General features: G+C 40.9%; 1 protein-coding gene across 2 annotated transcripts in view; it reads right to left on the bottom strand.

Moving 5' to 3' along the window:
* TBXAS1 (thromboxane A synthase 1) overlaps positions 1-18805 on the bottom strand; it is a 227858-nt gene extending 209053 nt beyond the window's left edge. The window contains exon 1 of one of the 2 annotated variants that reach the window (XM_041398879.1): positions 18688-18805. In XM_041398879.1, coding sequence (XP_041254813.1) covers positions 18688-18785 — 98 coding nt within the window. In that variant the 5' untranslated portion in view covers positions 18786-18805. The remainder of the gene's footprint in view (positions 1-18687) is intronic. The other variant, XM_041398880.1, reaches the window with a different exon arrangement.
* Positions 18806-23428: the final 4623 nt, after the last annotated feature.

Here is a 23428-nt window from a genome sequence, read left to right as displayed (position 1 = left end):
ATATAAATTTTGACAAAAAAATAGCAAAGCACAGGTTCATTTCTGAACACACCCAGACCACAGGCAGTTTTACACAGAAGTGGAACCCAGGGCAGGCTCGAGTCCCACACTGGAGGCTTTGCTCTGTTTGTTTGACACCAGTAACTTGGGCTGCACTGCACAGAGAGGTGCAGAAGAAAGCAGGCATTGAGGAACTGGCACTGAGCATGGGAATGGGGCATCCCTCAGCCTCTGCAAGCAGAGCCTGGGAGCCAGAGGGTCCTCTGCCAGTGCACACCACGAGTCAGAGATCCTGAAGTCACCTACTTATTGGAAGAGACTTTGATCCCCAGCTAGTCACAGAATATGCTGAGTTGGAAGGGACCTACAAGGATCATGGAGTCCAGCTCCTGGCCCTGCACAGCACCATCCCCAAGAGTCACACCATGTGCCTGAGTATTGTCCAAATGCTTCTGGAACTCTGTCAGGCTCGGTGCTGTGGCCACTTCCCATTCCAGTGCCCAGCCAGTGGGAAATGTTCATTTTTACAAACTGACACCAGAATAATTAACAGAAGTGTCACGAGAAGTTCCCCTAATGCCTACATGCACACTAACTAACACACTAAAAGCAGCTGTGTTTTCACACAGTTAGATCAAAGAGCCTGTGGATCAGGAAGGTCATGGTTTGGTTACAGTGTCTAAACAACTAAATCAGTGGGTACCATTGGGCCTGTCACCTGATCTCATTATCCTGATCTCACCAGCTCTGGAATTTAGTGACCTTCCCAGATCAATATTTCAAAAATGACTGAAGTTTTAGAGTATGCAGAGATTCTCCATAGTTGGCTAAATAATTATATCAAAAGTCCAGGAAAGGAGAGTACTTGTCCCAGAATACTTGTCCCCACTTTCCTGTTAGCATACATTTTTCAATTGCTCTGGAATACAGCACACACACAGAGGGAGTAAGGATTTTCCTTTGCAAAATGAATCAGAGTATTTCTTTCATTAGAACATTTTGGAGATTTTTTTTCTTTAATCAGATTGATATTACAGGCTCTCTTACATTTTTTTACCTCATGTTTTCCAGGACTGTGTAAAGACATATAGGAAACTTTACTCTCCAGTTGTTTTTTTTCTCATTTTCCCCTCTGTAAACAGAAAGTCAGGTTCCTTGGCTGTCAACATCTTATCATGTGCAATTGTATTTCCTTTTGCCAACTTTCATTGTAATATCGTGCAAGCAAGGAGGAGGAAGCCAAGATCAGTTCATAGCCAACATACTGATACTACTTTGTTTTCTATGCACCTGACACGTTTGCCTGGTTCCAGCTCACCAAAAAGCCTATACTGGCCACATGAATTAAATTAACTTGAGTTTCAATCTCCTAGATTTGGGGTTCTTTTTTTTGTTTTTAATTTTGTTTTACACAGTAAAAAAATAACCTACTTTTAAAAACTTGGCTAAGGCTTCTTCCTTAAAGTTTTATTAGTTCTGCTCTACAAGAATAAACCTGGCAACAAAATCTCACAGCTTTATCAGGAATCCTTCATTATTTGGATTTTTCTGAAAACATCAATATTAAAATTGCATGATTGCATAAGGAAGTGAAGTTTGGGCACAGATAAAGGGCCCCAACCAGAGTTTATTGTGGCTTGGTGCTGCTTGGTAGAATCAAAAGCAATTTCAAAGTCCTGAAACCTGTGAGCAAGTAAAGACATGCTTATGGCTTGAATAGCAAAAGTGGGAGTCACCAGGGTTGGGGTTACCCCCATTCCTTGCCAAAAAAAAAAACAAAAACAAAAAAACCCAAACAAATTCTGCAAAAAGATTGCACAATATTTTGGAGTTTGAGTAATGAATCTAAGCATTCAAAACCCTGCAGTTGTTCATTCTGCCGATGGCAATGGCGTGCAAGCATGAGAGGCTTTCCTTGCCACCTGGAAAGATAACACCCACCCCCAGCAGCACTGCACCACAAACTGCCTTCCCTCTGAGATGGCCAGATGGCTGTCTCAGCAATGAGACAGGTCTTGAAAAGCAAGGACTTGCGCCAGTGGAAAGTCTCCTGTTCTCCAAGAGACACGTTTCCTGCCAGAACTGCGAAAGATTCCCCCAACACTTCTGTTCCCAGCATTCACACACTGAACAGTAGGGATGATGATTATTTAGGAGGTTTGGCTGTTACCAGAGCATTCTGTGGAAGAGCAGTGACATTTCTACTGCTAACTAAGCTTCCCAAGCCTACCTACAATGCTGGGTTATACAAGCCCTGAAACTGATTGAATGCAGTTAATCCTGCTGGGACTGCCACACTGACTTGTCTTCTCCAAGTTAAAGTGTATAAAGTGAATTTATTCTGCTCTGTATTTCAGAGTTCACACTTCAATTTAGAGCAACTCCATGGAGTTCAGCGGTGCTGCTCTTGCTTTACAGCAAGGTAATAAAGATCATAATCAAACGTTCTATACTGCTACGGTATTTCTTACTCCATCATGTTGGGAAAGGTATATTCCTCTCATCACAAAGGCATGCGTAGCTAGATACCACGTTGTGTAAAGATTATTTCTCCTGATGTGGCTGGCTCTGACTTTAACTCGGGCATTTGAGCACCCTTACAGACTAAGCATAAACAACAAAATCCTCTTCAGAGACAAAAACTAATTTAAAAGAATCCATTTAACTTGTATTTGACAGCTAGAAGAATGCCGGTTGCTTGCTTGCTTTTAGATAGTGAGGTTAATGACCCTTCGAAAACAACTCCAAAATATGCTGTGGTGACATTCCATGAATAGTGAGGGCTGGGAGCTCCCTTCTAATTTCTTTTTTGGTAGTCAACAGTAAGGGAAATTATGGTTTCAGTAATTTATCTCCCTCTTCTTATACATGCATATCCAAATGCCAAACTTCATATACTAAAGCAAAGCTAGAGCTGTACCCGTATTCACCCGTGTCACTGCTCAACTCGCTGTTCTACCCAGGGATTCCTCACACAAATCAATAATATCTTGGTGGCTTAAAAAAAAAACAAAACCAAAAACATATGCTTGCACATCCAAGTTTATGAACTCAGAATTAGTCTGTAAATAATGTGTAAAAGTTGGAGGTAAAGGAAATGAAGCTATAAATGAAGAGCACAACAAATGAACTGCTGAAAAGATACACTGTTCATGTCACTGCTCCTTGTAATATTGAAAGAAAAAAAAGAATGGGCGCACACTTGTTAGAAATGTGTCTATTAAGAGACACATTTACAAGAATCAGTGTTTTACACAACTTTCTTAGGCCAAATTTCCACTTCAATTTATATGGTCCTTCACTAAGATAAGACTTCAACCAATCTTCTGAAACATAACTGAGTTTTCACCTTATTCTGAAACACAATCAAGAGTAAACATATAATAAATTCAGGAGCTGAAGAAACGAGACCAAAAAAAATATGTATCATCTGGGACTTCAGCTGAGGACAATGCCAATTTGTTTTTTGCTTCTGCAAGTAGATTAACTTATTGCTAAAGGAATGACCCTAATTACTGGGCCTCCTCTTTGAATTTTTTTTTTTACATACAGCATGAGCAAAAATATTTTTAAGGGGGAGAGAGGGAGGGAGAGAATGGGGGAGGAGAGGGAGAGAGAGGGGGAAAGGGGAGGGGGAAAGAGAGAGAAAGAGAGAAAGAGAGAGAGACACTCATAGGAAATGTAAACAACAGCCAGCTAGTAATTGAAAGAAATAATTGTTTCCCATTATCTCTGACAGGCAAAGCCTAGATTTAAAGTGAAATTGCAAAAACACAAATTATGCAGACGTGGTTTCCATCTAAGCAAAAGAAGTTTGTTTCTTTGAATGCTGCAGTTTCAGAGTTGAGTGCACTCATCTTGGGACAAGCTGCTAGCGAAGTTGGGCCACATGTATTCCCACTAATTTTTTAATACTGCTAAAAATGCATTTGATTTTCACACAGCTGGTAGCCAAAGCTTTGTCTGAATAGACATTGTCTGTGCAATGCACACATTTAATTTAAGATATATTAGTCAATTTGAAAGCTGCACTACTCACTGAGCTAATACCCTGTAGTTTCAACAGAATAAGGTTTCATAAGCAGTTCAAGGAGAGCAAGGCTAGTGGGACACTAGTTTAAATGAAATAAAGCCTGTGAAAATAATTGATTACACCATGTGCTACCAAACTCTCCTAATAAAAACAGAACAGTCAGAACACGTCTCAAGCAAAGTGGCCAGCAGATACTCCAGGGAAGGGATCTGGCCCCAGGACTGTGGCCTGGTTGGCCAGTAGGAAAGCGCTCTGGGCACGCTGGGAGCTGTGCAAGAGGACAGGCAGGCATGATCAGGCTTGGCAAGATTAGGTCAAGTGAAACATCGCATAAACATGATTGCAGAAATCACATCAGTGACAATCTCCATCAATGTATCAGCAGGCTGAGCATTCAGAGTTTTGCCATCCTTGTGCAGATCCTCAGCTGAATAAACAGGCATGACCTGCTGAGCTGTGGTCCTGTGGCTGCAGCAGTGCCTGTGTTACCTGCAGCCACTCAAGTGAAAGGAATACAGCTGGCACCTACCTCAGATCCTGACCAGATCAGCAATGCAGGAGGTGTCTCCACAAGGAAGGAAAAGAGCCATTACCACCATCAGAGGGTTAACTTAGATGGGCTGAAGCCATGGCCTTGTCTCTGCAGTTGGAAGCACTGAGCTGTACACCTGGGCTGTTTAAAAATCTCCTGCTCAAGCAGAGATGAAAGTTCTCCCAATCTAGTAGTGAACTGGAGTTATTCCTGTTCCATAGTTTTAAAAGCTTGTGCAAATAAAAAAAGAAAAACAAGCAATGGTCTTGGCCCACCATTTAGTGCCCGGTTGCACTTCAGCTCAGTTCCAAGCAGAAAATGCTAGAGCCTAAAGGGTCAAGACAGAGCATGGGGAAAGCTGTGATTGACCGAATGTTTAATTGGGTTATCATAGATCTTGTGATATCCAGCCTCCCAAAATTCTGCAGTACTCCAGAGCTGCTCTCCAGATTCAGTGTGACAGGACTCAGTGGTGTGCTGCTGTCAATAAGTACATACACTTCATGCTTACTTGCTTTGCCTAAAGTACAAATCATAAATAGTTGTATGTGACAAATTCCCCAGTATTGAACCTTCACGGCTGCCAAGCAGCATGCTGCAGAACAGAACAAGGAGGGCTATAATTTTCTTTTCCTCGTTTTGTTATTTGACCTTCAATTTTTCAGTTGTCCTTGGATGGGTCTGGAACTAAATATAGTCTTTTCAGCATTATTTATATGTTTAACCCAAAGCTCCCCACATGTGTCAAGGGACTATCACAACAGTCTTCTAAATTGTTTTAACAGCTTATTTTAAATTGAAAAATGTCATTTTTGAAAAACCATTGTCAATTAATTATGATTCCACAAACTCCTACCAGCTCTCTTGTGTTTTGTAACAATTTGCTCACAGCCTACAAGACAAAGCCTCCAACTTGCTCAGAGAAAGCTCTTGAAACTGCCCAGCCCTTGAAAATGCTGACTGATCTTTAAATTAACACAATGATAATGATTTTGGCCACCAGCTATTTACAAATGCAATGCAATTTAAAATTAAAACCCCCATAGATGGATCAGCTGCCTCCTTGGGGATCAACAGTCACAGGGGTTGAAACATCCCTTAGTTTGTGGAGATACAATTCATTATTTAGAATTGGAACCAAAACCCACCACATTCTAAGGAAGTCATTAGTGTTTGGTTACATACAGTAATTCCTCCTGAGCTGAGCAATATATTTTTTCAGTCAAAAGGTCTTTCCCAAGTAAGGAAAAGATAAAACAGTCGCTGTAATGATCCTCTGTGAAACCTTGAGAAAGGACATTTTCTGCCTCGGTGGGGGTGGTTCTCTGGTGTCTATGTCAGCTACAGAGCTAACCAAAACAACAAAGAGCTGGGTGGGGGGACAGGTACAGGGGCACACATGGACGCACACAATTTCTATCATGTAAGAGAAATTTCCCCTATATCATCACATTCTGCAAACAGCATCAATTTTCTTTTATTTACATAACCAGTGTGTGCAATTTCAGAGAAGGATTTATGGTGCAGCTTGGGTTTCTGTGTGGGTTGTTCTTTTACTGTATCAATATTATGTTTAACAACATTTTTCAGTTAGAAAAATGTCCATGTGAAAGTTGAAAGGTGGGAGAATTAGGTTCTCAGGTAAGAAACAAAAAACCCCACAATACTGTTTTATCACTGGTCTAAGCAATGCAAACCAAATTCAGCCTATGAACTTAAAGGGCTTGACTAGTAAATCAGCTTAGAGCTGTTATTTAAGAGCTCAGAATTCCTTGGATAATTAATGAGACAGGCTGTCCATGTGAACTTTACCAGAATGGTTTTACATTTTACAGTCAGCTCTATAACTCGACCCTAAATAGTGTCACCCAGAAAAACAATCAGACACTGCTACCAAAAATTGCTACAAGATTTCCTGTTGTTAACCACCTCCTTCAAATCCGGATTTTCAAAAGAACTAAGCACCTAAAATATTTCACTTCTGTGGGAAGAAAAAAAAAAAAGTCAGCTATGTTGCAACACAGCTTTCATTTCCTTAAAGCTCTGAGTTCAAGTTCCATAGATACTGCAAGCCTAAATGCTCAGACGTAAGCAATTCACCTTGGGAAACACTTTCACAAATACAAGTTTTTAAAAAACTTTTAAAAATTATTCATGTGCACTTGTCAGTCAAGGAAATTTCTATTGAACTTTTTTTCCTGCTCCCTAACTTTACTAGGGCAATTGAGCAAAGTAAACAGAACTCAGTTCTCACACAAGTTTGAGACCCTGTTTTAATGATTCAGCAAACTCAGGTTTAGGGCCTCTGATCAAAACTCTCTCAGCCATACCACACAAAGAATTTATTTGGTAGAAAAAAGTTCTTTCAACTGAAATTTGTTACTATGGAAAAGTGAACTTCAAACCAGGTACAGCCTTTGTTCTCCCAGTAGCATAGCAGAAATGGTATCACTTAATTGTCTTGCACCCCAGCTGTATAAATCAAAATTGTCTCCTGTGCCCAGCCCTGCCCCGATGAGCTGTGCCTCGGAGAATGATCTGGTGCTGATGAGTGTGAACCCACAGCCTGGTGCTGCAGTGACAGGTCCTGGAGCGCTGGGGAGAGACTGCCGTTTTTCAAAAACACAGAACAGCACATCAACACCACAATGAAGATATACAAGGCAAAACCGAGGCAGTGTCATAAAATACACTCAGGGTCAATAGCTCACATCTCTGTTATAAAAATTCTATTGGTTTTACCCAAGGTTATTTCCTTAGCTGCCAGGAGTCATTTGGCTAGAGATGGGATAAGGGGGATGCTTTGGGCACTGAACATGATCTTTCCAACGATCAGATCAGTTTGGCTGTTTGTCCTGAATCACTTTCTATGTGTTTATATATAAGTGCAAATGTATACATACATGGATACTTGCAAGGTGTTTACATGAGTGATCTCAGGAGCTTTTTGGATGTGAAACCACAATACTTTCCTTCAGTTCTAAACCTTGCTTTATCAAGACAACCAAAAGTAATGTTGCCAAATTTTACTGCCCTCCTGTCCCCCAGCTAGTTGCAAGTTCTTTCACATCTCAGAGGCTACTCTTTACAGCAAAAAGACAGCCCATTAACCTAGCAATGTTCAAACTTTTATCACCTTTCTCTGCCCCTGCAAGGATAGATACTACTCCCCCAGGCTCCAGCCTAGGAACATCTGGCTTGGCCACCCTCCTCCTGTACAGAAGCACGTCTCAGGAGGGAGAGCTGAGCAGAAAGGTTCTGCTGAGATAAGATATACCTGCAGCTGCACCTCTGCCAAGGGCTGACCTGCAACTATTCCCAAGCTTCTGGAGATCTTGCCGTACACTTTACCTACCAGCTCTGCATCCAGACAACCCTCTGTTCCTTCCCTTGCATGATCTCCTTCCATGGCACTTTGGGGTCTCAACCCCACACCCCCCTGCAACTTTTGGTCATCCACCTCAGCCTTTGAGCTGTTCACCGTGGCCAAACTACAGCAGGAAAGCAAGAGGTGGCATCAGCCAAGGGCTCACAATAGGCTGAATGGGCCAATTCCTGTTGTCTTCCACCAATCTCAGGCCTGCAGCAAGCTTGTGCCCAGCCACAAAGCTGCTGCAGCACTGGAGAGCATCTCCTCACTGACACAGGGACACATGCAAGCACACACAAGGCAGCAAACTCTGAATGAGATTTTTTTTCTTGTATTCTCATCTCTGCCATGTTTATGAGGCACTCAGCCTCCCTCAGATTATTTCTGTCCCTCATCCTCCCACGGACAATAGTCCAAATCCATTCAGAGGGAAGATGCAATGGCTGTGACTGCAGAGTTTCTCCAGCATATCCTCTAGCATTGCTAAATTACACACTATTTAATAACCAAGCATCTCAATTTTATTAGTAATCTTATTATTACAGCATTGTAAAAGAAAAACAAAGTGGTGGGGGTGGGGGTTGGTTGTTTTTGTTTATTTTTGTATGATGAAGCTGCCACTGTCTGGAGGAAACTTGTGCTTTGCACACACAGAAAGGCACACACATATTTCATACGGTGCATTGCAAGCTGCATGGAATAGAAAGCAGCTGGAGGAAAATGGCTATAGAGAAATGGTTCTCCTGGGCATCATCTGTTGATTTGTTTTGTTTATAGAAGGAATGAGATTTTTATCTCTGCTCAAAATATAAAATGCTTCCATGGCACTGAGCTCACTGCTTGGCTATGCTCTCACTCAGGAACATAAATAAAAAGGGGGAGAAGGAGGGAAAAAAAAGGTTTTACTGCCCAGAATCCCTAGCAATGTCAAAAATCAAATAGAAAATGTCCACCAGTGACACAGTTAAAGCCTGAAAGAGGAACTAAGTCACCAAGCTGCCATGGAAATAAAGGCCTTCTTACCATGCCTGTTAACGGCAAGAGTCTCCTAAAGCTGGGGAGGCAGGTTAGGGATAAACTACCCAAATCCCAATTCTCAAATCCCAGACTGAGTCCTGGTAGGATGAACATACTTACATTGTAAATACACCTTACAGTCCTTATGAGATTCCTGGCCTGAGAAGGCACAGGTTCCTACAGTCCTTCCACCATCTTGTGCCCACTATAAAAATTCCAAGCTCACTCTGCAGCCTTGCTAGGGGAGGTTCCTCACTCCTCTGTGCCTGACACCCAGGATCTGATGGTCTTTTTCAGTTAATACCAGACAACATCCCTGTGTTCTAGAACACCAGATGGCTGCTTTTCCACTCAAATTGAGAGCACTTCCATTCATATTAAACAAAAGTTACAACTCAGGAAAGAAAATATATTGTGAAACCACTGAATACTTAACTACTGCTAAAAATTTAAACTTTTTAAAATTTTAAAACACAACTACCGAGAGATACAACTACCGAGAGACACAACTACACAATCTATGAGAAATTACCTGAGGTCTAAAACTTTCTAGCAGACAAATTTTTAAATACTATTCTTTTGAAATAGGAAAGCTCAAGGTTTGTTACCATATCTAGGAATAATTCTCATAAAACTGAGGATTCTTTATCTTTGTACCACCAATTCCTACCCCTGAAGAGGGGACGTGAGTGAGCAAGGCAGGTACACAGAAGTGAAGGCTGCTGAATGTTACTCCAGAACAACCCTGTTTCACAAGCTACAAGAGGGGATCTGAAGCCTTTCTGGAACCACCAAGAGGTGTTTGCTCTTCCTGAAGCTGTTGGTCAGAGCTCTGACCTGAATGGCTGTAGAGCATCTGTTGGTCAACTCAGAGTCCCATACTGAGTACAGTTCATCATAGCATTCACAGACATTAATCAGTCCAGTACAATAGTGTTACACTCACTGAAATCTATCCTAAAATAAATATGCAGCTTCTCAGTTTTGCTACTATGAAGCTTATAGTGAGATCTCTGTTGGGAGAGATTGTTTCATCTCAAGCCATGATGAGTATGTCAGAAAATCTTAAAACAGAGATTTGTTAGTCTTTGGAGAACAAACAGATCATATCGATATTTTAAAGATGGAAGAGGGCCCTTGCAGTTTTTGACCACCATCACTCTCTGTCTGTCATGCTAGCATGCAACCCACTGAAGATCCTTTAGCTGCTCCTTCCTCTCCCAGGATGGCTTTATTTCATGTCTTTCCCACATTTCAAACCACATGCCTCGACGACCTCTTCAATTGTTATAGCTCTACTGAGAGGGTGTTTACATAAAAGCTCTTTGGAGCTTTTTGGATGAGAAACCACAAACATGCATGCACAGATTACATCAGATTTATTGCCACCGAGTAAACTAAAACAATACTGAGGGTTACAGGTTCAGAACTCTGCCAAGAGTTCTCATCCAAGAGCATTCATTCAGCAGGAGCTTGTGATCATGCAATTAACAATTACTCATCTCCTCTAAAGTCTACTGCCTTTTCATCCTTCCCATGCCCCTCAACTCATAAAGAGCATCACAAGGTTTTTAGTGGCTGAAAAGAACTATTCTTTCCAAGGAAGTAGACTTTACTTTGTCCATATAAGCAAGCACACAGACACTGCCCCATTTCCTATTCCCAACACACATCTTAGTTCAGCTCCTTTCTTCCAGCCTCAATTTGCCCAAACATACTTGACCTCAATCTCTAACAACCATCCACAAATTCATCTGGAGTCATATCTTGCTGTTCCCAGTCATTCTTTCCAGTCTTTTCCCAGCTATTGCTGGGCATCCAGCTTCTTTTCCTACCTGAGTAAAAAAAATAATATTACAAGTTTTGCCCTTTTCCTTGTTTGCTGCTTCCTTGCTCCCCCAACAACTTCACAGGTTCTGCAGAACCACAAAAGCAGCACCCAGCCAGGAAAGACACTACCAAAGGAATGGGTATGAAGAATCTTCCTCTAGATGATCCCTTCATTAAAACTCTTGTACTCTTACTGACCTGCACATCACTCCAATCATAGATAACACATCTCAAATAAACAAGTAAAGCTTAAAAGAAATTGTCACCAATATAGCAATGACATATAAAGCAAGAGAAGAAAGAGGCAGACATGGAACATCATTTTCTCAAGCTCCTCTGCTATTCCTGGGAAAGTGAAATAAATGCATATCCAAACCTGAATCAGAAAAATTTTTGAGCTCTTTCAGCTGCTTCACAGCACATACTGAGCTTAAGGAACAGTAAACTTTGTTTTCAATAGGGAAAAAGAAAAAAAAAAAAAAAAAAAAACAACAACAAAAAGAGAACTAGGGAGATAAGAGAAAAAATCCATCTAAAGATTTTGGGTGTGTCAAGGGGAATTGATAAAAAACAATCTCTCAATAATATGTCAATATTTTAAAACATTATTTAGACAGGTCCATTAAATACTATATAAAACTCCCCTACAGAAGAGCAAGGCACGGCAATCAAAGGCATAAATTACCTATGAGGCAGCAGTGAGGACAAAACAAACATTGGCATGGATGAAATCTAATGCAAAGACACAAAGGAGTGAAGAAGAATATGGGCATTTTTTTTAAATGATGGGAGCAATGTTAAAGGAGACAAGAAGAAAAGAGAACATAGATCTATATTTCAACTCTCTGAAGAGTTCTAACCGGTCAACACTACAAACTGTTTTAACTTTTCATTTAAGAGGGAGCACAGGCAGGCTGGCAGGACACTTTGTGTGCTATCTGCAAGTGGAGTGACAAAAATCCACACACCTTGGAGCACAGGAGGAACAACAAGTCTCCCAGTGCAGGGCAGTCACAGGAACTGCAGTCTGCACCCCTGGGGCTCAGGGAAGAGCAGAGCTCATGGCAGTGTTTGAAGACTTTGCAGCAGACCTGAGAGACCCCTCTGAGCCCAGCAATTACATGCAAAGACACGGCAAGGGACAGCCCCAGTGCAATGGATGGAGCACTGCACTGCTTGCAGAGCCTTCTCTCCGAGGAAGTTGTTTACATTACCTTCTCCCATCATCTAATTTCAATTCCATTTAAAGCACCACCAGCAGGGTATTAAGTTCCTTGTGTTCCTAATACTGTCAGTAGATGGAGGCAGGAGCTCCTAGAAGATAATCTGGAGTACCCAAAATCAGTTTGAGAGGGGCCCAAATATCCCCAAGTTAAACTAAGCAACCTACCCAAAGGCAAAAACCAGATCAAAAGTTAAAACCAAACTGCAGAAGAGCTGGGTGAAGCTCCAGAACAGAAGCTGCCTGATGGAGAAGTCAGAGTAGTTCCTTCCCTTGCTGGTCTCTCCTGGCTATGCAGCCCAGTGGAGACCAGAGCCAGGCCATTCCAGGCCCCACAGGAGGTGGAAGCAGAAACTGGATTGCTCAGGGGCCGAGTCCAGTTCCTGTTTGCTCTTGAGGTATTTGTGTGCATTATCCAGCTTTGCAGCTCACTCCATTGGAGACCATAGCAGAACACAGATAATACACCAGTTTCATGAATGGAAGCCATCCTATCCCTGTAGGTCTGCCTTTACATATTATCAAGGCTCCAATCTCCACTCACTAAAATCAAACTATGCTTTAATTTGGGATTTAATGGGAAAGGCATGAAGAAGTTCAGGGAAAAACAAAAACCACAAGGAATTAATATGCTGGAGATTGAGTTTTTTACACAGAGTTTTTAGGATAAAGTGCACCTTCACAAAAGCAAAAAACTCAACAACCACTTGAGGGCCTTCAAATAAACACTGCTGGACACGTAATCTCTAAATTAAAAACAAAACAAAATGAGTAGAGACAGTTTCTGAGATTTGCAGTGCAAAACCAAAGCAAAACCAAAGCTGCACAGCATGAGAGGCCCAACACTTGTCTGGATAACCAAGGGGTTATAACAGCCTCTGAGGATACCCCAGAGAACCAAGGGATCTGAAGCTGCAATAGTAACAAGAGAAAACTGTTCTGCTTCTTCCCCCAAAAGTAAGATAAATTTGTTTACCTAAAAGCAGCATAATCAGGGCACTGAGTGAACTTCATTCTGGATTATCAAATGTACACAAATCTACTTTGTTTTTAGAAAAATAAAGTATTTAGTCATATGTGGTATGGCACTTTTCCAAATTATAATTCAGTCATTTATTCTGTTCCTTCTCAAGCTTACCTAGAGATGCTTGATTTAGCTCAAAGACAAGGCCATATATTGCACAGCTGTGGGATCAAATTATGTTTGACATGTTAGTGGGAATTACAGATTTTCTTGATGTGAAACTGCATGACAAAGACAATTCAGAATCTTTTAGGTGTTCTTCTATCATCAACAGAAGTTTGCTGATGTTTCCTGTTGAGTCAGATCCTTCTAGATTTTCTGATGGGACATTTGAATGAAGAGGAGGGAAGCAAAATGATTTCCACTGATAATGGCCATTTTAGGGGAAAAAATTAAAATTAAAAAATTAAAATTAAAAAAAAAACACCAGCTGGGGTTAACAGCATACTAAAAAGCCCCAAACTTCCCAGCCTTCTGACCTTACAAACCTGATGCTGGGTTCCCTGCAAACTGAGAAGCTACAAGATTGTAATAGGGGAAGCGTCATCAGGGACCATAACCTGAGATCCCAGCTCAGAGGTCAGGCTTTGCTGGTCAGAAGGATGTGGGAGACAGAGACAAGTCCAGCAGCAGTACAGGAGCACCAGCCCCTGAGCACTCTCTGTCTACAGAGCTGTGCCCTCTGCCAGAAAGGGAAATGAGAGGCTCTGGCACCTGAGCATTAGGATGCCTCTCTGAGCCTCTCACCTCGAAGAGCCTGACGTAAGAGCAGAGCTGTAGGTCCTTCTGAGTGTTTGCTGATGCTCCACACCCAGGCCTGTTTCCAGCCATAGTGGTCCTAGCAGCCCTGTGCCTTTTATGGCAGCAGTGGCAGGTGGAAAAGTTAGGGCCTACCTACCCAGAAAGGATGCAAGTTTATAGTGCCTGTCCATGAATCTGTCCAGAAGTATTATCTGGATGTTTTAGGGAAAATAATCTACTTCCCTTACACCTGCACTCAGACCATAAACCTAGAGCTCTAGCTGTCAAATATCATTTGTAAATAGTGATCTTTCAAGGGGCAAAAGTTAGTCCAAGATATAGTATTAGATGGCATTAAAAAAAAAAAAAAAAGAAGTTTTAGCTAACTGCTAACTCAACCTCAAACAGTAAGGTTCTCAAAAACCAGAATGAAGTTTTTGCTGGAGAAAGATTACCTCTAAGCTTTCCCTTTAGAGCCCTTTCCAAAACCACAGATGCAAAGTAATGCCAAACAAGCAATGGTATTGAAGTCACCTGTATGGAAATACTACCTTGTCCTGAGACCAACTTCTGACGTGGTTTAGTGCAGGTATGGCACCAGCTGAAGTACTCTAACACATGTGCCCCATTGCCTCAGTTTGTCCCCCATCTAACTGTATGCAAATGACTTAAGGTCAGAGGAGGAAAAATATTAAGTTTTGTTTTCATTCTTTTTTATCAGACTGCAAATTCTTTGGGTCAGGATTGACTTGTTCTGCACTGGGTGGGTAGTACCTTGATCTAGGGAGATCCCAATCTCTTAGTCTCTAGACTTGTCTCTAGCACAAGTAACCATTACTATTCCTTCAATGTAAAAATGACATCTTTCTGAATTACTTAGCTTTTCAGAAACAGACAGGAACACCACTAGTTTATGTTTTGCTATGTTTGAAAGCATGCAATTAGACACGGATCTTACAAACATAAACAAACACTCCCATCCAACCTCCATGTTTCTAAAAAATCCCAGGTTTGTTTAGACAAGGGGTTGATAATCCAGTTTGAACACAGGTATCTGAATGCTGTGACAGCTTCTTCATAATGCTCAGCTTATGGTACATTAAACTTTAAAGCAAGATAAACTCCTGCTTTCATTTTATCAAACATCTACCCAGACAGCAAAAAGAAAGACACAAAGCAGTGTTTGCAGCTACAGGCAAGCATGGGATATCCAACTCAGCATATGTTTGAAATGAAAATGAACAATATGTTGCATAGATATACTACTGTATTTTTCAATAGAGAATATCACTGGGATTTGTAAATGTTAAACTCATTCTTCCCTTAAGAGTTTGGTTTTATTTCATGCCTAAAAAAAACCCCTGAGATTCACAGAGATTAGGCAAATAGAGACAGCAGTGCTTGCAATTGAGAAAGAAAGTGCTCTTAAAAGAAACTGCTCTGATAATCAGTTTGGGTGGAAGAAATCACAGGGGAGGACACAGACAAGACATTTTTTAAGAGCACTAAGTGTTGTGCCACTGGTATTACTGAACTTTGGTAGTTAGCCATATTATGCTTTTTGTGGTCAATGAAGCAGCAACCTATCACAATAATAATGATGTAGCAACAGACATCCAAGAATCCATGATAAGAAATCTGCAAGACACTTTCACCTACAGAGAACAAGCAGCAAGAATTGGGAGGTAGGGGGGGAGCAGATGACTAAATTCTTCAGGAATGGGGGACAGCAAAGAGGCTTGAGCAGCCTCTTAATTTAACAGATTACCCAAAAACCAACTTCCCATCCAAATCCAAATAGACTATGTACCCAAAAAGCTTCATAGGTCTTTCTACTCCCACCATTTAATTGACTACCTTATAGAGCCTCTCCTTAGAGCTGACTTAAGGTCATGTAGAAGACAAACACTGAGAGGTTATGGTTGCTTCCACTGATTTAAAACTGGCACATTACACTACAAGCATCACCTTCATATTACACTGAGGAATATGATGAGAAATCAGAGATGTGCTATTACATGATTTGTTATAAAGAGTTATTATGTTCATTGTACCATAAGTAACAGCCTAAAAATTATCAAATCATCCAAGTTTCTTTCTAAGACTTGCATCTTCTCTCTAACTTAATTTTTATGCAGCTACAGCCTCTGCTCCCTTTCTCAAGCAATCCTTTCTCCTCTCCCTCTTTCATATGACCTCACCATACCCAAAAATGTGAAGAGATTGGTCTTATCACAGTTTAGCAAGATACCACCTGCCAGCTGAACTGTGACAAATCCCAGCTGGCCTTACAATACACACGCTTGCAGGGACTGAGGCTGAGCTGATGGACAGCAGCTCCAGGCTGTCATTTAAACCACTGAGTACCCCCATCCATGAAAACCGTGCTGAGGAAAGAACTTAATAAGACGAATGTTGCCATGACCACATTCCTATTCTAGTGTGCATTACATCTTTTTACTCTCTCCTCTACCTGTGACTGCCTTCTGTTGAGCCTTGCTAAGCCTTTTACAGCCAACAAGGTGGACAAACTGCCTGTTCTTTGTACTCACACAACAGTTGACACAACGTGACCCCAATCAATCATACGCTACTACCATAACAAAATTTAAAACAGCAAATATTCATTCCTCCCTTTCCGCAGGACTGCCCTTCTGAAAAGACAAAATCCTGGAAGAAAAAGCTAAAAAAAGAATAATTCAATCGTTATTAAAAAATTAGGATAAGGCTTATGAAGAAAACCTCAAAGGAACTTTAAGAGTTATTACTTTATTATTACTCCTGCCATACACAACACTCATGTTTTCTAACTCCTAGAAGAGCCAGATAATCAGGTATGCAACAGGATTGTAATAAAAACATTTTCTAGAATTAGAGACCTGCATTTCTATTAGCAACCATTTTACACACTGTTTAAATAATTCCTTGAACCCAAGGTTTCAGTCATGAATAAATGAAGATGTGAGCATACATTGGGTTTTATTGATTTGCTTAAACACACAGGTAGTATAAAAAATTTCAACAAAATAGACTTAAATTAGAAAGTTGACAAGTTTGAACAACTACCACACTTCCAGATGTGCTTCAAGACTTTAACCTTACAGGCTCAGGCACTGCACTTTACTGAGATAAACAGACGTGAACAGCTCAGCCACCAGGCAAACCTACCAGCAGCGCATAGCTTATTTCATTGCAAGCTTAATAATCACCAGCTTCCCATTGGAAGAGTGATCTACAGGCAGCTGTATTTAACAAGCTACTTAAAAATAAACTTGAATCTGTAGATCAACAAGATTGGTTAGTAGTAATCACTGGCAGTTACAAGTGTAAAACACTTTTCCCATATAAAACTTCTGCTGCCTTTTCCTGTTGCTTTCACAGAACTCACCTTCAGCCAGGAAAGCAGACACGCTGAATGGGGTGTCTCTACTCTTAGACAATTTCCCACCTCACTGCTAAGTTGAACTTTTTGAAACCTTTATGGTAGGCCCTCAATTCAGCAGTAACTGACCACAGCCATGAGTCTGGTTTAACTCTGCAATTAGAGTTAGCTTTGTTAATGGCAAGACCAAATGTGCACTAAACCACCATGTCTTAACTTCAAGGGGAGGAACAGCTTTCCTAAACTGAGCCAGAAAATGAGGCCCTGGGCAAACACATACCAGACAGTACCTAAGATTTACAAGGAGCAGTTCTGGGTCTTTGGAGATCTCAGCACATCCGGACATGAGCTATGTGGAATTATCAGGCTATTTCAAATGATTCACAGGTGGCCAGATCTCACCAGCTGATCTGCTGCTTTTCTGAACTGTGGATGTGCCTCTGTCCTCCCTCTCTCCCCCTTAAGCTCCCAGAGATACACAGGTCTACAGCTAAACAGAATGGTCTTAATGATCTAGAGCTACTGTTCTTTTTCCCAATAAAATTCAGAGGAGGTAGGACTTGGATGTTTGCAATTATTTGGGCAGATCTTCTTAAGAAAGCAGGTTCACCCACCTATTTGAGAGAGCAACACATGTCAGATAGAGGTTTGACTCTTTTTAGTCTCTCTAGACTCTCCCTGAACACAGAAGAAATTGAACAAAACTCAACAGGGTGAAAGGATGACAAAATATATGCAAAACGATCTGTCATTTACATTTCTACAACAATTGTGCTAAACTCATGGTGCCATCACTATTCTCTTCCTGATTAGCTTTGGATTTTTGGTGGATTTGGTTTTTTTTCTGCAACAGTCCCTGAAACCTTTTCTTGAACACTCATACAACTGAGAAAAACCCCATTGTTTTACTGGAAGGCAGGATTTGAAGACAAATGCAAGTGAAAAGTCAGAAAAACACTCCCAGTTCAGCTAATATAATTCCTGAAATAAATTGTCAGGACAGGGGGGAGGTTTTTGGGTTTTTTTTTATTTCAGCACAGCACACTGCATTGCCTACTGTGCTAACCATTACAGCTGCTGTTATTCTGATCTGTGTCTACTAGTCAGTGTGGAAAGAACAAGAGAGGAAATTCAAGCAGCAGTTTAAGTGTCTGTACACTTAAGCCAAAGAACAAGTGTGCAGCATAGTAGAGAGAAGAGATCCAACAAGTATTTGGTTTCTTTTTGACCTGGACCAATGTTCCTGCTGCCCAAAAAAATTAATAAGAAACCAACAAATAAGTTCTTAACTTAGAAGATCATTTTTGTTAGCAGTTGGTAAAGCACTTACAAGACAATATTGCAAGCAGAGAATTCTCTAAAAGCATAGTGAGTTTTGTGAGTATTTATTGCACTCTCTGCTTCCAAACCAACTCCCCCTCCACTCCCTCCTAGGAAATTACCTTCCCATCTCCCCTCATGGATAAGACCCTACAGATGCTGGGTTTCAGCAGGGTTTGTGTCTGATGCACAGCCCATCTCACCGCTCTCACTTACCAATACAGCAGGACCAGGAAGACTGCCAGCAAAGCCAACGTGGCTGTGGTACTGTTCATTTCTAGGGAGGCAAGTGCCAGGAGATCTACAGGCTCCATCTTCCTCCACTACAGCTGCAGCCTTGAGCGCTGTGTGCAGGGAGAAGCCTCCGCAAGGGCTGATAAAGCCTTCCACAGCTAAAGCAATGACATCTGCAACAAAACAGGAACTGAGAGAGCAAAAACATGTCAAGCACAAACTGCAAACCTTTCCTCTTCTCATCGACTGCACACTCTGAGACAGAACTCAAAGGTTCCCTGAATGGCAGAATGTAGCAATTTCCCCCCTCCCACTGTTGTTGCCTGTCATGCCAGTAAATATTTACATACCCACTGCTTGAGACATCAGTGTTGCTGAATGGGTTTTTAGACCTCAAGTATGGGAATCTGGGAAATGTGTGGGGAAAATAAATGGGGAAGACAGCCTGACCATGTTACAGATAATGGAAGAAAAATATAAAGGCACTTCAGGGGTGTCCTGACATACAAACAGTGGAGTTATCTAAGGTAACTAAAATAGAGCATTTTTGCAATATGAAATTTCATTAGCACTCAATTTCCAAGCTGGTTATACCTTGTAAGAATGAAACAAAGTAAACTTTAAATTACCACAACTAAAAGAAGGAATTAGAGGAAAGCTGCTCTAATGTGACTTCTAGAATGCATATAAAGAAAGACCAAATGAGCAGAAAACCCCAATTTTTTGGGGTAGCACCAGATCCATAAGTCAGCACCTGCCCCACTGGTGAGTCCACACAGACAGCACTGTTTGGCTATATCATCTCCCCTTCACGAGGGCTACAGCAAATTTTCCTGGCTCAGTGCACTGTCCCCCTTGGAGGTATCACTAACCAGTCTCTCCAGAGATACTTTGGCTACCCCTGCATTGTATTTCTAGTATCAGGTTTAACGCCAATATGGTCAAATCTACTATCTCTGCACTGTGGCACAGTGCTGCCACAGCCCCATGAACAACCTGCACACAACAATCAAGTTTTCACTGCAGTTCTGGAAATGGTTTGTTCACTGTATATGAATTCTTCAGCTTTCTTCCATATTTTCCTGCTGCAAAGCTCTAGCCTGTTTTAAGCATCCGATCCAGTCCAATTAGAAAGGTAAACCAAAGAACACACCTTGAAGCACTTCTACAGGAGAAGTCCACCAACCTGTTATACACTAAAGTAACCAAATTCCATGAGCAAAAAAAAATCTCAGGACAACAACATCAGAAGCAGCAGCTTGGACGTAAACACCTCTGCCCATGACAAAATTCCCTGAACTGTCCAGTATTGCTTGTTATTTAAGAAACTATAAATTCTCATATATGTGCTTCGGAGTATCCACCCATTCTAAAAGCCTATTTGAAAGATAAGGAAATCAATGCTATACAAAAATTTGGGTTGTGAATTATATGGTAACCTTGAGAGCCAGAAATTCTGTAAAATCTGATTCTCCTAACACACCTGATGAAGAGTGGTTTCTTCTCTGACTACCCCAAGACAATAGCTTAGATTTAATGTGCAAGGCTTCTCCAATATCACTGTATTACACTTCCTGCTTTTATCAGAGAAGTTAATAATATAGGTATCAAAAAAGTAAAGTCTTTAACACAATGGAGTTTAATTTTAAGAAGATTTGGCTCTACTCTAAGTGAATCACTGCTATTTTGGTTCTTCATGCTTCACAACTGCATTATTCCCTTCCAGGCTCAGATCCTTACAGAATAAGTAGAAGGTGTTAACCAGCTCATCAGCTCCACAGAATAGCGACAAAGCTCACAGAAAACCTTGCTTCAGGTATTAACAACTCCGCTGCTATTCTAGGTCAATAACAGCTCTGCTGGTTTGACGCTGCTGCTGGAAAGTTCTGCAAGAACAACTCCAACAAGATTCAGCACCAGTGACACAAGGAATTAATCACTGGGCACAAGCTAATCCCAATAACAACCAATCCTGTGGGACTTTCAGAAAAAGAAAAAAAAAATCAAACATTGATATGCATCAAAGTCTTTTCTAAAAGACTTTTCATCTTTTCTCTTCTTCTTTATTTTCCAAAAATTTGTCGTTTCTTCTTCTACCTCAAAGGTAGAAGACAAGAAATAATATTCCAATTTCACTTTAATTTATTTGGCTTTTTAATAAAAGACATTTTTCTGCACACAGAGGACATATATTCTCTTATTAAAATCAACTGCACGACTCCTGTCAGCACACACAGGTCAAGTTGAGACCTCACTTGTTTTTTAAGAAGCACTGGAGTCTTTTCCCAGTCACACTGAGAGACAGGAGGTATGAAAAGTTCTTAAACACATGCTTAAGAAAGAAAACAGGGTCTCACATCAGAATCCAGTTTGGAAAAGAACACATAATTAAGCTTTTTTTTTTGCTTTTCTTTTCATCCTTTTCTGCTGTTGATGGTGGGGTTTGTTTTGTTTTACTTTTTAAGCCTCATCACCTGTTTCTTGCTGAAGGATTTTAACTTGGCACCTCCGACCATTAAGAAGGGTGGAAAGCATTGACTCTAAAACCTACCTGGAGCACTTCTCACCACAGACAGAGGCACTTACAGCTATCACCTTGGAGTTAGGGACCTCAGCTCTGTAAAGGTCACATAAATCCACATGATACTTGTGGGGGGAAAAGGAGTCAAGGATGCAGAAAAGAATGAAAGCTATTTATCAATCCTGAGAATACTCTTTACAAGTTTTTTTTGTTTGTTTTTTTGTTTGTTCGTTGTTCGTTTTGGTTTGGTTTTTTTTAATGTGAGAAATATCATCCTAATTAAGACTTAATAGCAGAGATATTTTTCACCAACCTCCAAGTTCCTTCTGCGGAGCCATGCTGGCAGTATGGTAACAGTGTCAAGGAGCTGTGGAGACAGATACAAAGTCCTCCCTAACCGCAGGCCCGAGGAAGGCAGAGACAAGCAGAAGAGCGCCTTTTCCTGTCAGACTGCCGTGAGTCAGCAGTGCTGCCTGCACTGGCATCCACAAGGCTTCCCTCAAGGTTGCATCTACCCAAGTTTGCGGCTCCTTGACACGGTGCCATCCGCGCTCTTCTCTTCCGTAGCAATTAAAATCCACAGACCGGCACCTCGTTCATCACAAACAGATGTTGACTAAAACCTACACTAAGGCACCCATCTCACCCTTCGTTCCCCACCATCAGGTGTTGCCTGGGAGCTCCCCAGCAAACACCAGAAGGAGTTGAGGCTGCGCAGCCGGGGCTGCAGCCCGCACACGCCCGCAGCAGCAGCAGCTATTACACAGGGAAGTACACAACAGCATTCAAAGTCTGAGAGGCTGAATTGTTCCTCAACCGAAAAAGAACAAAAACCTGGCACCCAGACAACCCAAGTTTTACAGGAAGCCTTCGTGCCTTACAGCCCTGTCTGAGTCCAGTAATATTTTCTGTAAATGCTCTTCCAAAACAATACATTTCATCTTCTAAAGGAACACGACCGTGGCTGTGGCCTCAGCCATGCTTGACATACACAAGGATTGTTCCAACATGAAATACAGAGTTTATTAAAAAGCAGGATTATAGACCTTCCCAGTAAACCTAAATCACGTTAAGGATTTTGACTGTCTTCAAAGAATATCAAATGGAAAGTGTAGTCTCATCTTTCAGGAGCTACTGACTACACCAGCTAGACTAACCACATACTCCTGCTAATGACCAAATTCAATTCCTCTTCTGCTATTCTACCTCATATATTTTAGGTCTATAATAATCTAATTAAGGCTGGGCCACACCAGCTTTATGATAGATGAAGGAAGTCCAGGAAGATGTTATGTTTTAATTTTATAGCAGTTTGTGTCTACAGAAATTTATAGCACAGTCTTCAGATCAACAAAATTCTGCTGCAGACAGCTTAGCCACAAAATACTGCAGACAAAATACCACAAAACAGCTTAAAAATGAGATTAATCAAGGACTAGTTTATGTATAAGCTTTAACAAAGCCCATGTAACAAAATCTGTAAATATATACAATGAAAATTTATCTTAAAGAAAAAACCTTTCCAGAGCAAAAATGAATTCTCAACATCTTCAAGGTAGATTAAAAAAAAAAAAAAATCCACAGGCACATTTCACAGAGGTTTTCTTTTTTCTTTTTTTTTTTCTTTTTTTTTTTTTTAATTCAAAACAACCTTAATATCTAAAGTACTGGGAATAATAATGTATTGGAATAGAGGGATTTACAATGGCCATCTGTGACTTAATTATTGCTATGCCTGTTCAAGGATTGATTAAGCAGTTTAATCAGATGATTCTGTACTGCTGCATGATAAACTATGACAAACTACCTAACAGACAGACCACCAAGGCATCAGAGCCTACTAATAAACATCCTGCTCCACATTCAGAACAGACAGGAGCACCAAAAGGATACCACGAGCTCATGGGAGATTCTTGAGTCACCTTGAATAAAGTCACTCCAATAAAGTGGATCTCAAGAGGCAAACACAGTAGCTGTAACACCACACTGAGGAGGCCACTTTCATGACACTTCCGACTGAGAAGCAGAAAGACACGCTTTTACACTTAAATTGTTTTGCCAAGTCAGAACCTGTTACATTAACCCAAATGCTTCTCATGAAATAGGCATACATTTTAAAATTCTAGGAAAGCTAAAATATTACGCAAACTTGTACTTCACTAACAAATTTAATATTGGCTGCCTAAAAGTTATGGTACTTCA

The sequence above is a fragment of the Onychostruthus taczanowskii genome, unplaced genomic scaffold (assembly GCF_017590055.1).
Source record: "Onychostruthus taczanowskii isolate IOZ18803 unplaced genomic scaffold, ASM1759005v1 scaffold15, whole genome shotgun sequence".
Lineage (NCBI taxonomy): Eukaryota > Metazoa > Chordata > Aves > Passeriformes > Passeridae > Onychostruthus > Onychostruthus taczanowskii.
This window is presented reverse-complemented; position numbering and strand designations above follow the sequence as displayed.